Source organism: Carlito syrichta, unplaced genomic scaffold (genome assembly GCF_000164805.1).
Source record: "Carlito syrichta isolate Samal-C Ts95f unplaced genomic scaffold, Tarsius_syrichta-2.0.1 Scaffold309195, whole genome shotgun sequence".
Lineage (NCBI taxonomy): Eukaryota > Metazoa > Chordata > Mammalia > Primates > Tarsiidae > Carlito > Carlito syrichta.
The window spans coordinates 17896-29550 of NW_007253291.1; the positions used below are offsets into that span (position 1 = coordinate 17896).

Genomic DNA, 11655 nt, shown 5'->3' on the forward strand with positions numbered 1-11655 from the left:
GAGGACGCGCACGATGGCGAGGACGCGCACGATGGTGAGGACGCGCATGGAGCCGGGTTCTATACGAGGACACAGGTGGTGCTGAGAGAGGAGGCCCTGGCTGCCCACGCGGAAGGGTGCGCCAAGCCAGCCTGGACAGGGTGTCAGGAGGAGCCCAGCGAGCTCGAGGAGGCCAAACCGAGTGGGCAGGGCAGGGCCGTCCATTGGGGAACACCGACCCGTAGAGGGCACCTGGCAGGAGACGCCGAGGATGCACTGAAGCCAGCAGCGGCCGCCAGGACCACACAGCTGTCGGGCAAGGGCGCGCAGGTCCCGGCGGCCCCAGGTCAGCCCACTGAGGCAGTCGCGGAGTGGGGCACTGAGACCTGGCCTGAGGAAGAAAGGGCCGCCCCTGTGGCCCCTCGCCAACCCCGCCCCACGCACTTTGTGGCCCTCATGGTGACCGAGCCTGGCCTACAAGCAGAGGTGGCCAAGGCCCAAGAACACCTGGTCCGAGTCGCCCCGTCCTGTGCTGCGTTCCTGGTGCCCACAGAGACCCTGCATCTCACACTGGCCCTGCTGCGACTGGCGGGCCCCGGGGAGGAAGCAGCTGCGGTTGGGGCTCTGAGACGGGCTCTCTTGGCCCCTGGACTTCAAGCACCCACAGAACTGAGGTTTAGGGACCTGGTACTCCTGGGCCACCATGTACTTTGTGCCCCACCCTCCCCCACACTGGAAAGCATGGCACGAGTTCTTGGCCAGAGGCTGGAGGCTGAGGGGCTGAGAGTGCTACAGTCCCCAGGGGGGTTGCAACCCCACCTCACCCTGGCCAAGGTGCCCCACGGTTCCCAAGACCACCTCCTCAAGCCTGGGTTCTGTCTGAGCCAGGAGGCAGGTAGCCAGCCCTTGGGGAAAGTCTGGCTGTGCCGTATGGGAAGGGCAGGGGGCACCTACCAGCCCTTGGCTGAGATCCCCCTGGGGTGACCTTCCCAGACCTCTGGAGAAGACAAATTGGATCCAAACCACCTGAGGAGACACACTGGCCAAGCAGGAAGGACAAAACAGGAACGCAACACGCTCTCTCTCTCTCTAATTTTGGTTTCTCTCAAGCTTCCAAATGATGCTTAGTGCTCCAAGGAAAGAATGAAGGAAGGAAAGGGAGGAGAGGGGGGGAAGGGGAGGCAGAGGAGGAACATCTGGAAAAAAAGCAGCCTGACAGTCCAGCTGTTTGCAAACTCATAGCACATCCTCCAGTTACATGGCAGAAGAGGGAGGGAGGACCAAAAAGAAAAGGGGAGGAAGAAGAAAAATAACTTAAATAAACACACACAAAAAGAAAAGAGAAGGAAACATGACGTGAGCTGGTGATCCATGAAGGCAGGGGGGGTAACCGTTTTACCTGTGCTGAACCAAGGGAGGATGGGAAGCAGGAAGAGGGAGGGAGGGAAGGGGGAAAAAAAATCAGAAGAAACATTGGGGGCAGGGGAGGAGGGAAACGAAGACAACTTAATACAACTTGAGACGAGGCAGCCCGGCCGGCGAGGTCCCGCGATGGCCTCCGGAGTCCTCAGTGCAGTGTGGCGGCGAACTGGGTGCTGGCGTTGGCGTTTCTGGGGTGGGGGGCCGAGGGCGGGGCATAGTCTCTAAGCAGCTCCCCTCACCCCACGCACTGAGGCCCCAGAGAGCTGGGCAACAAGAGTCTGTGATGAGGCAGATGAGGCACAGGCGGTGGGCTGGTTTGCTGGGTGCCCCCGCTGCAGGCGGGCACGGCTGGACGGCCTGTCTTCTTTCCACTGGCCCCCCTGGCATGGGATAGGCCAGGGCACCAGGTCGGGTACCGGAGTACAAGCTCGAAAGAGAGAGAGAAAAAACACTGAGACAACATTAGTGGAGGTGAAAGGTGGACATGGACAAGCCTACAGACCATGCCCCCAACCCTCCGCTGTCCCACCCCTCCTCCCCCAACCCCATCCCTCTGAGGCAAAAAATAAAAATGTAGAAAAAAATCTCTGTACAGACTCCCCGGTGGGAAAACGGGGGCAGGGATGGTGGCTCTTCCTGGAGCCCACTCCCCACAAATTAATTTACAACCCAAGTCCATGGCTCAAAAACAAAATCCGCAAAGGCGGCGCTGGGGGCTGCAGCCCCTGCCGAAGCTTCCCACCCCGCCCCGGCCCCCATCCTCGCTGGGTGCTCAGAAGGCTGACAGCTGCGCCAGGCTGAGGCGGCAGTCGATGCTGGAGTTGTCCGAGCCCGTGTAGGCCAGGCCCAGGGGCTCTAGGAAGGCCCGGCAGGCGGCCTCGCCCTCGAAGGCCAGCTCGGCCTGCACGTAGGAGACTGGCAGCGCAGGGCGGAAGCTACGGAGACAAGAGGAGAAAGCGATGAGGCGGGCAGGCAGGGGAGGGCCCCACGAGAGGGAGTGAGGCCCCCCATTCGGGTACCCACAGGGCTTCCTCAGCACAGTACCTGCTGGCTCCCCTACCCCCTCCCTTCCTCCCCACCTCAGGGGCTCGGGGGGGCCCGGGGTGGGGTCAGTGGCCCCAGTCCCCAGCTGTGCCCCCCCTTACCCTCACTTACCTGCACAGGGGACCAGGAAGAGGGGACGGGAGGGGAAGGGCCCAGCGGGCTCCTCCGCTGGTGGAGGGGCAGGGCTAGACGAAGGGAGCAGCACCTGGCCAGGACCAGGCGAGGCAGGGTTGCCAAGACCACTCTGAGGGACCCCAGCCCTCAATGCTTTCCCTGCCGGGGTCCAAGTACCTTGGGGAACCCAGGTACAGGAGTGCAGGCCAGCACCCACCACTTCAAACTTAGGCAGTTACTTTGGATGCTAGCAAGAAACACTACAGGTGAGCACCTGGTATGTGCCAGGAAACAGCTGTCCTCAGAGCTTCCCAAAACTCAGTGGACGCTCTTTCACTGGATGTGTCTGCCCTACCCTTCCCATATTTAGGAAACAACACACATAAGCAGATGACACTAAACAATGGAACCCAGTTCTGCTCCAAGGCCTGAGCTTCGTCGAGGCCCTAGGCTGGAGGGAGTGTGGCTCCATTTCCCAGTCTGAGTTGGCCTGTAGCCACTGCAGTGGCACCACTCTGGGGACTGGGGCTGGGGAGGGACGCGCCTGCCACGGAATGGCAATGGCACCCTCCTAGGTGGGGAGACTCTTGAGAATGAAACATTGACAGATCAGAGCCTCACCCACAGGGGGCGCCTGTGGCTGTGTCACCAACCAAGACAAACTACACATAAAGGAATGAGAAAGTTCCCCAGTCACGTGTCCCTGTGCAGCACTGAAGCTTGGGAGATGCCCAGCATAAGCCTGGCAGGCCACAGGGGGCTGAGGGCCTCGCTGCCTCGTCCTTCCTCAACACCCCCCCGCCCCAGCTAGTAGAGTTCCACATCTTCTGCTCCAATGGCTCTTCCTACTCTGGCTCAGCGTCTCCCTCCACTCAGCTGGACCAAACCAGATCCCAGAATGAGTTTCCTAACCTTCAGGCAGAAGGTCCCTCCCTAGCTCCAAACCATTCTGTGACTACTACCTCCACGAGGAAAGGCCAGCTGGCCTGGCATTCAAGGTCCCTCAGGTTTACCGACCAAACTCTCTGACCAGGGTTGCTCAACCTGGGCAAGACTGACATCTGTGGCCCAGTGACTGTTGGGGGGCCATCCTGGGTGCTGCAGGATCTTTAGCAGCATCCCTGGGCGCTATTCACTAGATGTCAGTCACATTCTCTTGCTTTGACAACCAGAAAGTCTCCTGACACTGCCCAATATCCCCTGGGGTCCCCTCAATCCCCAGACTGAGCAGCATTTCTGCACCTCCCACAGCGAGGCACACGCAACGCCTGGTAAGGAGAACATGCTCAGTCAGTGAGGGCCAGCCTGGCCAGTGACCTTTCAGCATCACCAGTGTGGCCCATCACGTGTCTCCCTGGCACTCAGAGGAGCTGAGGGGATGGGGCCTTATCCTATTATGCCTGTGCCCCATCTAGTTAGTCTCTACAGTGTGGGGCAAGGGAGATGTGTGAAAGGCAGATAAGGACCTCGAAAGGAGGGAGCCCAGAATCCACAGGAAGGAGAAGATGAACTGGGTCCAGGAGGGGTGAGTGGGAGGAAGAAAAGCAGGGGTGGGGAGACAATAGTGGGAGGGGAAGAGGGAAGGGAGGAGGGACCCAGAGCACAGGAGTGTCATGAGGAGGGAAGCAGGAAGGCTGGAGAGGGGAGGGCTGAAGAAGAGGAGGGCCGGGAGGCGGCCGGGGCTGGGGCCTGGACAATGCGAGGTAGGAGGGCCGGAAGAGAGGGGGAGCTCAGCATCACATACGTTTTGATCATGGCCCTGAGGGCAGCCTTGCGCTCCCGGTCTGCAAACTTGTCCACGAGGTAGCCAGACATGCAGGGGGCATGACAATAGAGCCGGAAGAAGCGGTGGTAGTTGCCCAGGGCCCAGGCTGCCCTCAGTGCCAAGGCGTGGGCCACGCAAGGGTCCGCCTTCAGTTCCCGTGTGAGGTACGCCAGTTCTGTTGTGATGTCTAAGGGCATGAGACATGAGGGTCAGGGAGGCAGGGCTCTGCCCTAGGCCCTGTGGTCTCCATTGCAGGGACTGGGCCTCACCTCCTGAGTTCTTGGTGAAGATGTAGTAGAGGATCCGGTAGGCAGTAAACTCGCCCACGTTGCCAGGTAAGTTCTCCGCGTACAGTGACTTGAGCTGTGTCTGGCACTGGTTGAATTCTTCGTGGTCCCCCTAGAAGGCACAGGCATGGAGAGAGGAGGGCAGAGTAAGGTTATGAGGTAGAATGGTGGCAAGCTGGGGAGAGCCAGGGAGGCCCAGGGCGGCCCTCGCACCTTCTCCAAGGCGATCCGGGCATGGGTCTCATACACCTCCACCGTGAACTCGGTGCGGACGCCTTGCACCTGGACAGTGGGGAGACAATGAGCCAGGGGCAGCAGCAGGACAGCCATGGCCACTCCCCTCCCAGCACGAGGCTCACCGTCAGGTCCTGCCGGATAGACTTCATCTGCTCACAGGCAAAGGCATAGTCCTGCTTTTCTTTCCAGTGGGACTTGACCATGCACAGCGACTTTTTCAAAACCTGGGAAGGGAATCAAGTTAAACAACTTAGGGAAAGAGCACAAAATGCTAAAACCCATTACATTCCTACTAATTCGATGTTTTTAAAACAAGAGTTGCCTGAAATAAAGAGAACACTCATTGCTGATCACCTGCTAAAAAAAAAATCAGAGTTGTAACATTAGACCCATGTTTAGTGACTCACTACCAAGATTAAAAAACAAAAAACAAAAACCCAATACAGGTTAAGAGTAAACAGCCTGTGCCTGTTTCCCATATAAGCACAGGGCTGTCTGTGAGTCCTGGGCAGAACCGTGGCTATACTGCTACTGCAGAGCTCAACCGAGACAGAGGGCACAGCCACTCCACTGGCCCAGAGGTCAAGGGCTTCTCCAGTCAAGCTGGGTCCCCAGGTGTGCAGGGCCTACCGGGTGGGGTCTTCCCCAGGTCTGGCCTCTATCAGCCTCCATGGGTAGCCCCACTTCAGAGTGGATCTGACACTTACTGCCACAGGGCGTACTGTGGAAGGGTCGGGGGCACAGGTGAGACGCAGGTAGTGCTTGGTGATGTCGGGGCAGGTGCCCACGATCTGCAGCTCCTGCCAGTCAGGGTCAGCCCCGCTGCTCTCCAAGCTGCCCATCTGCAGCACCAGAGGCTCGAGGCGCAGGCGGCGGGAGTGTCCATGCTGGAAGCGAGCTGCTCGCTTCTGCTTCTTCAGCTCACGCTCAGGGTCTTCACACTCCAGGGCCGCCATCTTTTTTCGGCTGCGCTTGGTGGGTGCTAGATCATGCCTAGGAAGGGATAAGGGGTGGTGAAGAGGCAGGCATCTCTGGCCTGCCCTGCATGCCCCCCCTCCCCTGCCTTTTCATCGTCATCCTCCTCCTCCACTTCTACCGCTTGGGCCCGCAGTACCCTCTTGCCCTGGCCTGTGACCCAAGCCCCAACCCAGTCTCACCTCTTCCCACGCTGTGCCCTGCCTCGGCCCCGATCCATGTGGGCCCCTCGACCACCACGGCCCTTGGGGGCTGGGTTCCTGCGCCCCACAGGGTGACACTCATTCCCTGAGTAGGAACTGTCGGAGTCCGAGTGAGAGTCACTGCATGAAGAGGCAGGAAGGTCAGGCCTGAAGCGGGCCTCCCCCAGACCGCCCTCCAGCCCAGAGCCCTGCAGCTGTGGCACCTTCTGCGGAAGTGGCGGGTCGGGGACCGGGAGGAGGAACGGGAGCGGGAGTCTGTGCTGGAGGAAGAACTGTTGTCCTTCATGAAGACGTTGCGGTTGCCAAACTTGGTGAAGCTGCTGCCCCGGGCTCGGCCAGCACCCCCAGCCCCTGGCGTCCCTCGCTGGGACTGGGCGCCCCCGCCCCTTGTCGCTGAGCCTGCCCCCCTAGGAGGGTGAAGGCTGCCAGGGTCCCACCGCTTCTTCTTGGGGCTCTCAGCCACAGGCTCCCGGGTCAGTCTGAGTATACAGCAAGGCAGGGCATCATCAGCGCAGCGGGATGCCAACAGAATCCAAGACCCCATGCCTCCCCACCCGCCAATCCATCAAGGTTGCACCACCTCAGGAGGGAAAGGTACTTACCAGGCAGCTCAGCTAATATGGGCAGAAATGGGATGCAAGCCCTAGGTTTTGTGTCCAAAGGGTGCTCTTAACCACTGAGCCACACACACCTCCTCTGGATCTGGCCCCGTCCCACCCTAGGATTCCAGCCTCAGCCACACCTGGGCCTCTTCCCCACCTGACTGGCCTCCCTCCAAACAGGACTTCATCCCCCCGGGATCCACTATTCTGGTTCACTTCTTTTTGGGGCTCCTGATAGTTAATACATCAAGTCTTCAACCTGGTATGAGCTAATCCGGAGCTGCCCTACCCTCCCACCATGGAACCAGCGCAAACTAACCCTGGAAGAGGTTCCCGGCTCCAGTCGATGGTATAGGCCGAGCCATCCTGCAGCCGGGCCTGCAGCACCTCCTTGAGCAGCTTTTCCGTCCGGTCCTTGTCTTCCTCCGACTCACAGGCAGTGAAGCAACGCTCCACATACTCCTTCATGTCTTGGGGCCAATCATCCGGCTTCCCGGACAGGTTTCCCCGGGCAGAAGACCCACTGTGGGAAGGGCAAATGAGAAAACTCGCTGAGGAGGAACCCAAACCCAAGCAAAAGCCATCACCAGTACCACTCTGAGCCGACACAAGTGCCAGATATAATCCAAGTCTTTGTTTTTCTCTGTCATTCAGTGCTCACAGCAACCCCAAGGGAGGGTCCTTCTTCCCTTTCCAGAGGAGCACAAGGCTCTGGGTGGGCAGGTGGGCAGTTGGCCAGAGGGACTGGACCACAGATGCTGAGTACAGAACGGCTGGGATGGGGTGGGGAGATAGACACACCTGTGGTTCTGGGCTTTCTCTGGGTTAGACTGGGGGCCGAAACTGCTGTGCTGGCTCTCAGTGCTGGAGCCGAAATTCTGGTTGGTGACAGCAAAGGGCCGCTTCTGGATGTTGAACTTGAGACCTCCAGTCCCAGGGGCGGCTGTAAAGGCAGAAAAGCAGGGCTTAGGCCTTTCCCCGGCATACCCAGGGATTCACAGGGCACACACAAAGAGCGCTTCAAGGGTGGCAGGGAGAGGGATTCAGGCATGGGAGAGGCCATGTTACAGGAAAGGGCTCCAGCACCAACAAGTCAATTCTGGAGCGGCCTCATCCCAAGCATCCAGAAATAAGGGCCCACACACCCTACATGCCCCCCATCTAGTCTCTGAGGGTCCCAATCCCAACCCCTCAGGACTCCATGCAGCTCTGTCCACTTACGTTTCATGCGGTTCCATAGTTGCTGTCCCTTCTTGGGCTTGGCAGGCTCGGTATAGGGGTGTGGCCCATAGGCTTGGCCCGAAGCGGGCCCTGCCTGGCTGTGCTGTGTGGCTGGGGCCGTCCCAGGCTGAGGACCACTGCTCAGAGCATGAGCCCCGTGCTGGGGGTTTGCAGGCTGAGGGGGCTGGGCTGCTGGTAGCTGCTGCGGGGGAGCCTGGTAAGACATGCCCTCATCCATGCCAGGGACTGGGGGCTATGGGAAGAAGTAGGCGCTAAGCACAGAACAGAGCACTGGTGCTGACCCTCACAGCCCCAGTATGTGGTCACGCATTCTCCTGCCAGCAGCACTCAGCTCACAACACCATGTGACCGTCCCACATGTCACCGCTCTGAGTCCTCAGGAACTCCAAGGGAAGCCCATTTATTAACAACCCTTTCCACAGTTGAGAAGACTCAGCTCAGGGAAAGTGAGCAATTTTCCCAGGTCCCAGCTGTCGGACGGCAGTTGGCAGTGTCATTCCCTGGAGAGACACCCACCAACATACACCCACTCCAGCGGCTCTTGAACAAGCACATCCAGACACATACATGAGCACAAGCACACGCAGGAACCCAAAGACCCAGCTACCATCCTGCCTGCTTTCAAGAGTTGACTGAGACGTAGAGGTCATGTGACTTCTAATTCAACAGAGTGGGCAAGCTGGAATTCAAACCCAGGTCTGCCCACCTTCTGTGTACTAGCCTCATTGTTCCCTCGAGCTGGACTTTAAATGCAAAGCCACCTCATGTGTGTGCACGCACATGTGGATGCATGTTTGGGGGAAGAGGAACGTGTCCACCATCTCCCAATACCTCACTCAGCCCCTGGATTTTCCCAAGCCCTGCTCTCCCTTCTAAAACTATGTTTGCCACCCCATTTTCGGATCAGAAGTTACTTGGAGGAAAAAAGGAAGCTTGGCTAGTACAGGCGATTCCCCATTGACAGCCCGTTCAAGAAATGATATTCCACTGTCTGCGCATGACACAAGGCTGGGCTGAGGCATCACCTGGTTCAGAGTCCCTTGGTGCTGGGGTGCTGACGGCTGCTGGGGTGTGGCTGAGCCGTAGGAGCCGGCCATCCCATACTGGGAGGGGGAGCCGTAGCTCTGGTACATGCTCTGCAAGGACGCAGAAGGAAAGGTTAGTGGCCAGCAGAAACTCGATGGCTCACCAGCCACGACCACACACTGACAAATGTGCCAAGTCCTCTCCATTAGTAGAAAAAAGAAGAAAAACCTCTGTCAGCCCCACGTCCCACCTACGCTGTTTCTCAGGAGAATCTACTCAACTCATACTGAGTGACAGTCTCTCTTAACACTACGCTAGAACAAGAACGAGACGGCAAAACTTCATGCTCTCCAGAAGCCTGTGCTCAAAGTCTATGCACACTGCAGACATGAGCGTGTAGTATGTCCAAAACAAGCCCCATGAAAGAAAGGCAAACGAAAGGAATAGAGGGACAGGCTGAGGTTGACAGGGGACAGGTCTTGGCAGGTGCCTAGCTGACAAAGGCAGACTCAGCATGCTAGGACATCAGGGGATTCTGCCCAGATCAGCAGGAGCTTGGGGGTCATGAGAGGGACCTGGGGATCCTCCCACAGCCAAGCACTCACCACAGGATAGTAGTAGCCATAGGGATAGGCGTAGCTGTACTGCTGGTACCATTGGTAGTACTGCTGCTGCTGCAGGGCTGAGGCTTCTGCCTGCGCCACGAACTGCAGAGATGGAGGCCAGGCCATCAGGGGCGGTGGTCCCAGCACCCAGCATTCCAGGGCAGGCACTTGGCAGGAGCCCAACCCCTGGGGTGTAGCACTGGGCCTATATCTCAGCCGAGAGTGCCGTGGTCTCTGCCAGCAGCCCCAGGCACCTGAGGGACCAGGGCACAGTCTCTCTCTTTGGAGACCTGGATCCCTGAGGCAATGGATCTTTTTTGCTCATCAGACCTAAATCCTAGGGACTCTTTTTGTGTCTGCCCTCAGAGCTTCCATCTCAGTGCCACAAAAGGACCCCAAGTTCCGTCCCTCCCACAGCAGCCCCTTCCATGTGCCCTTCTCACTTGTGCACTGGCCATGGGCCCATTGCTGCTGGCCTTGGCAGAACTGCCAGCGGCCCCAGCTTTGCTGATGCTGGCCAAGGCCTGGCGGGCCTTCTCCCACTCCGGGTTCTCGTGCATCGGGGTCTCCATGCCATTCTCTCTGCCTGCCCCGGCCACCATGCCGTACTGGGAAGACCTGCAGAGAGGGGACTCAATCACATCTGTTCTTCCCACTGGGCACAGAAGGGCAAGGGAGGAGGCAACTTCCAGGCCCTAATTCCCAGGTCTAACTCTAGCTACCTATCCGAGCCTCAGTGTCCTAACCGGCGCGATGCTGATAACCAGTGTCTACTTCAAAGCATTCTGTCAGGAATAAATGAGATCACCTATGTAAGGCACCTACCCCAGTGCCTGGCACACAGCAGTTGTTGAAATCAAACAAAAACAATGACCAACACCCACAGAATTTAACATAAGACCTAGTACCTTGGAAAGTTGCATCTTTTAAGAATCAAAAAACTCTGTCTCCTACTGCCCTAGTCAATAAGTTATCACACTGGGAAGAAGTAAGGAATCAGCAGAAAGACAAATGACTGGGTGTTGAGTGTTGGAGCTGCCTCCTAATTACAGATGCTTGAGTGAACTATTCTAGTTCTGTGAAACAAGAGCTGAACCCTGAGAAATGAAAGTTCCAAGGTGAAGACCTACACCACACCACCACCAAGTGCTTCCCCCACCCAAAAAACACTACACCACTTTCCCCTAAGGCTAGGTCCCACCCCAAAAGATTCCTCTTTCCCTCCCCAGTTGGCCTCTGTCCCTATGGCCACACTAACCAATCCGTGCTACGTTGATCACCCACGTTGGCCGCCATCTGGACCCTGGGGCGTAAGGGGTGGACCTCGGGAGCCAGACTGCTTTTTCACTGTCTATGGGAAAAAGAGTGAATTAGGGAGGCTCAGGAAGGAGCTGAAACCATGTCATGAAGTGGTGAGAGAGGCAGACGGACTAACGAGAAGTCAGGCAGAAAAGAAAGTCTGAGACACAAGGAGCCACTGGGGTGAACAATCTCTAGAGAATTCTGGGTGGGGACAGAAAAGGTGAGGGTGTAGACGCCCTGGCCTCCTTGTAGTGCTCCAGGGGAAAACAGGAGCCTGAAAGCAGGGAAGCCTGAAGGGACTTCGCAAAGAGAAAAAGAAGGGTATGAAATTTACATGAGAAAAGAGAGGACGTGAGGGAAACCCCAAAAAAGGTAAGGAGAAGGTCTGGAGGATGGAGGACCACAGTCGTCGGCTGTGAACTCTAAGAAGCGTTTCAGAGAGAGTGTGGGCTGTGAAAGGCAGCAGGAGAAAGACGATGCATTAACAAGCCAAGTCTTGGCCGGGCTCAGTGGCTCAGACTGTAATCCCAGCACTTTGGGAGCCCACGGGTTCAATACCAGCCCGGGCAACTTGGCGAGACCGCGTCTCTACAATACATCAAAAATCAGCCGGGTGCGGTAGTGCAAGCCTGTAGTTCCAGTTACTTGGAAGACTGAGAAGAAAGGATCACTGGAGCCCAGCGGGTCAACTCCGGGGTGGCCGAGAGCGTGCCACTGGACTCCAGCCTGGGCGAAGGAGTGAGAACCGGACGCAAGGCCGGGGACTCGGGGATCACCTGGCCGTCTCGCGGGCCGGGAGGAGGCCGCCAGGTGCAGGAGGCCGCAGGGATCCCCACGACCGGCCCAGGAGCC

The 11655-nt window shown here is 58.0% G+C and overlaps 2 protein-coding genes across 2 annotated transcripts in view; one reads left to right on the forward strand and one right to left on the reverse strand.

Moving 5' to 3' along the window:
- The window catches only part of LENG9 (leukocyte receptor cluster member 9), a 4198-nt gene extending 2909 nt beyond the window's left edge, over positions 1-1289 (forward strand). The window contains exon 5 of the mRNA XM_021717039.1: positions 4-1289. Coding sequence (XP_021572714.1) covers positions 4-963 — 960 coding nt within the window. The 3' untranslated portion in view covers positions 964-1289. The remainder of the gene's footprint in view (positions 1-3) is intronic.
- Positions 1057-11655, reverse strand: part of LENG8 (leukocyte receptor cluster member 8) — a 10896-nt gene continuing 297 nt past the window's right edge. Inside the window, exons 2-16 of the mRNA XM_021717030.1 lie at positions 10760-10852; positions 9945-10119; positions 9502-9603; positions 8896-9006; positions 7850-8102; positions 7430-7571; positions 6948-7151; positions 6230-6505; positions 6006-6146; positions 5556-5841; positions 4971-5072; positions 4825-4893; positions 4594-4723; positions 4304-4511; positions 1057-2336 (exon numbers count right to left, since the gene is read on the reverse strand). Coding sequence (XP_021572705.1) covers positions 2174-2336; positions 4304-4511; positions 4594-4723; positions 4825-4893; positions 4971-5072; positions 5556-5841; positions 6006-6146; positions 6230-6505; positions 6948-7151; positions 7430-7571; positions 7850-8102; positions 8896-9006; positions 9502-9603; positions 9945-10119; positions 10760-10797 — 2400 coding nt within the window. The 5' untranslated portion in view covers positions 10798-10852 and the 3' untranslated portion in view covers positions 1057-2173. The remainder of the gene's footprint in view (positions 2337-4303; positions 4512-4593; positions 4724-4824; positions 4894-4970; positions 5073-5555; positions 5842-6005; positions 6147-6229; positions 6506-6947; positions 7152-7429; positions 7572-7849; positions 8103-8895; positions 9007-9501; positions 9604-9944; positions 10120-10759; positions 10853-11655) is intronic.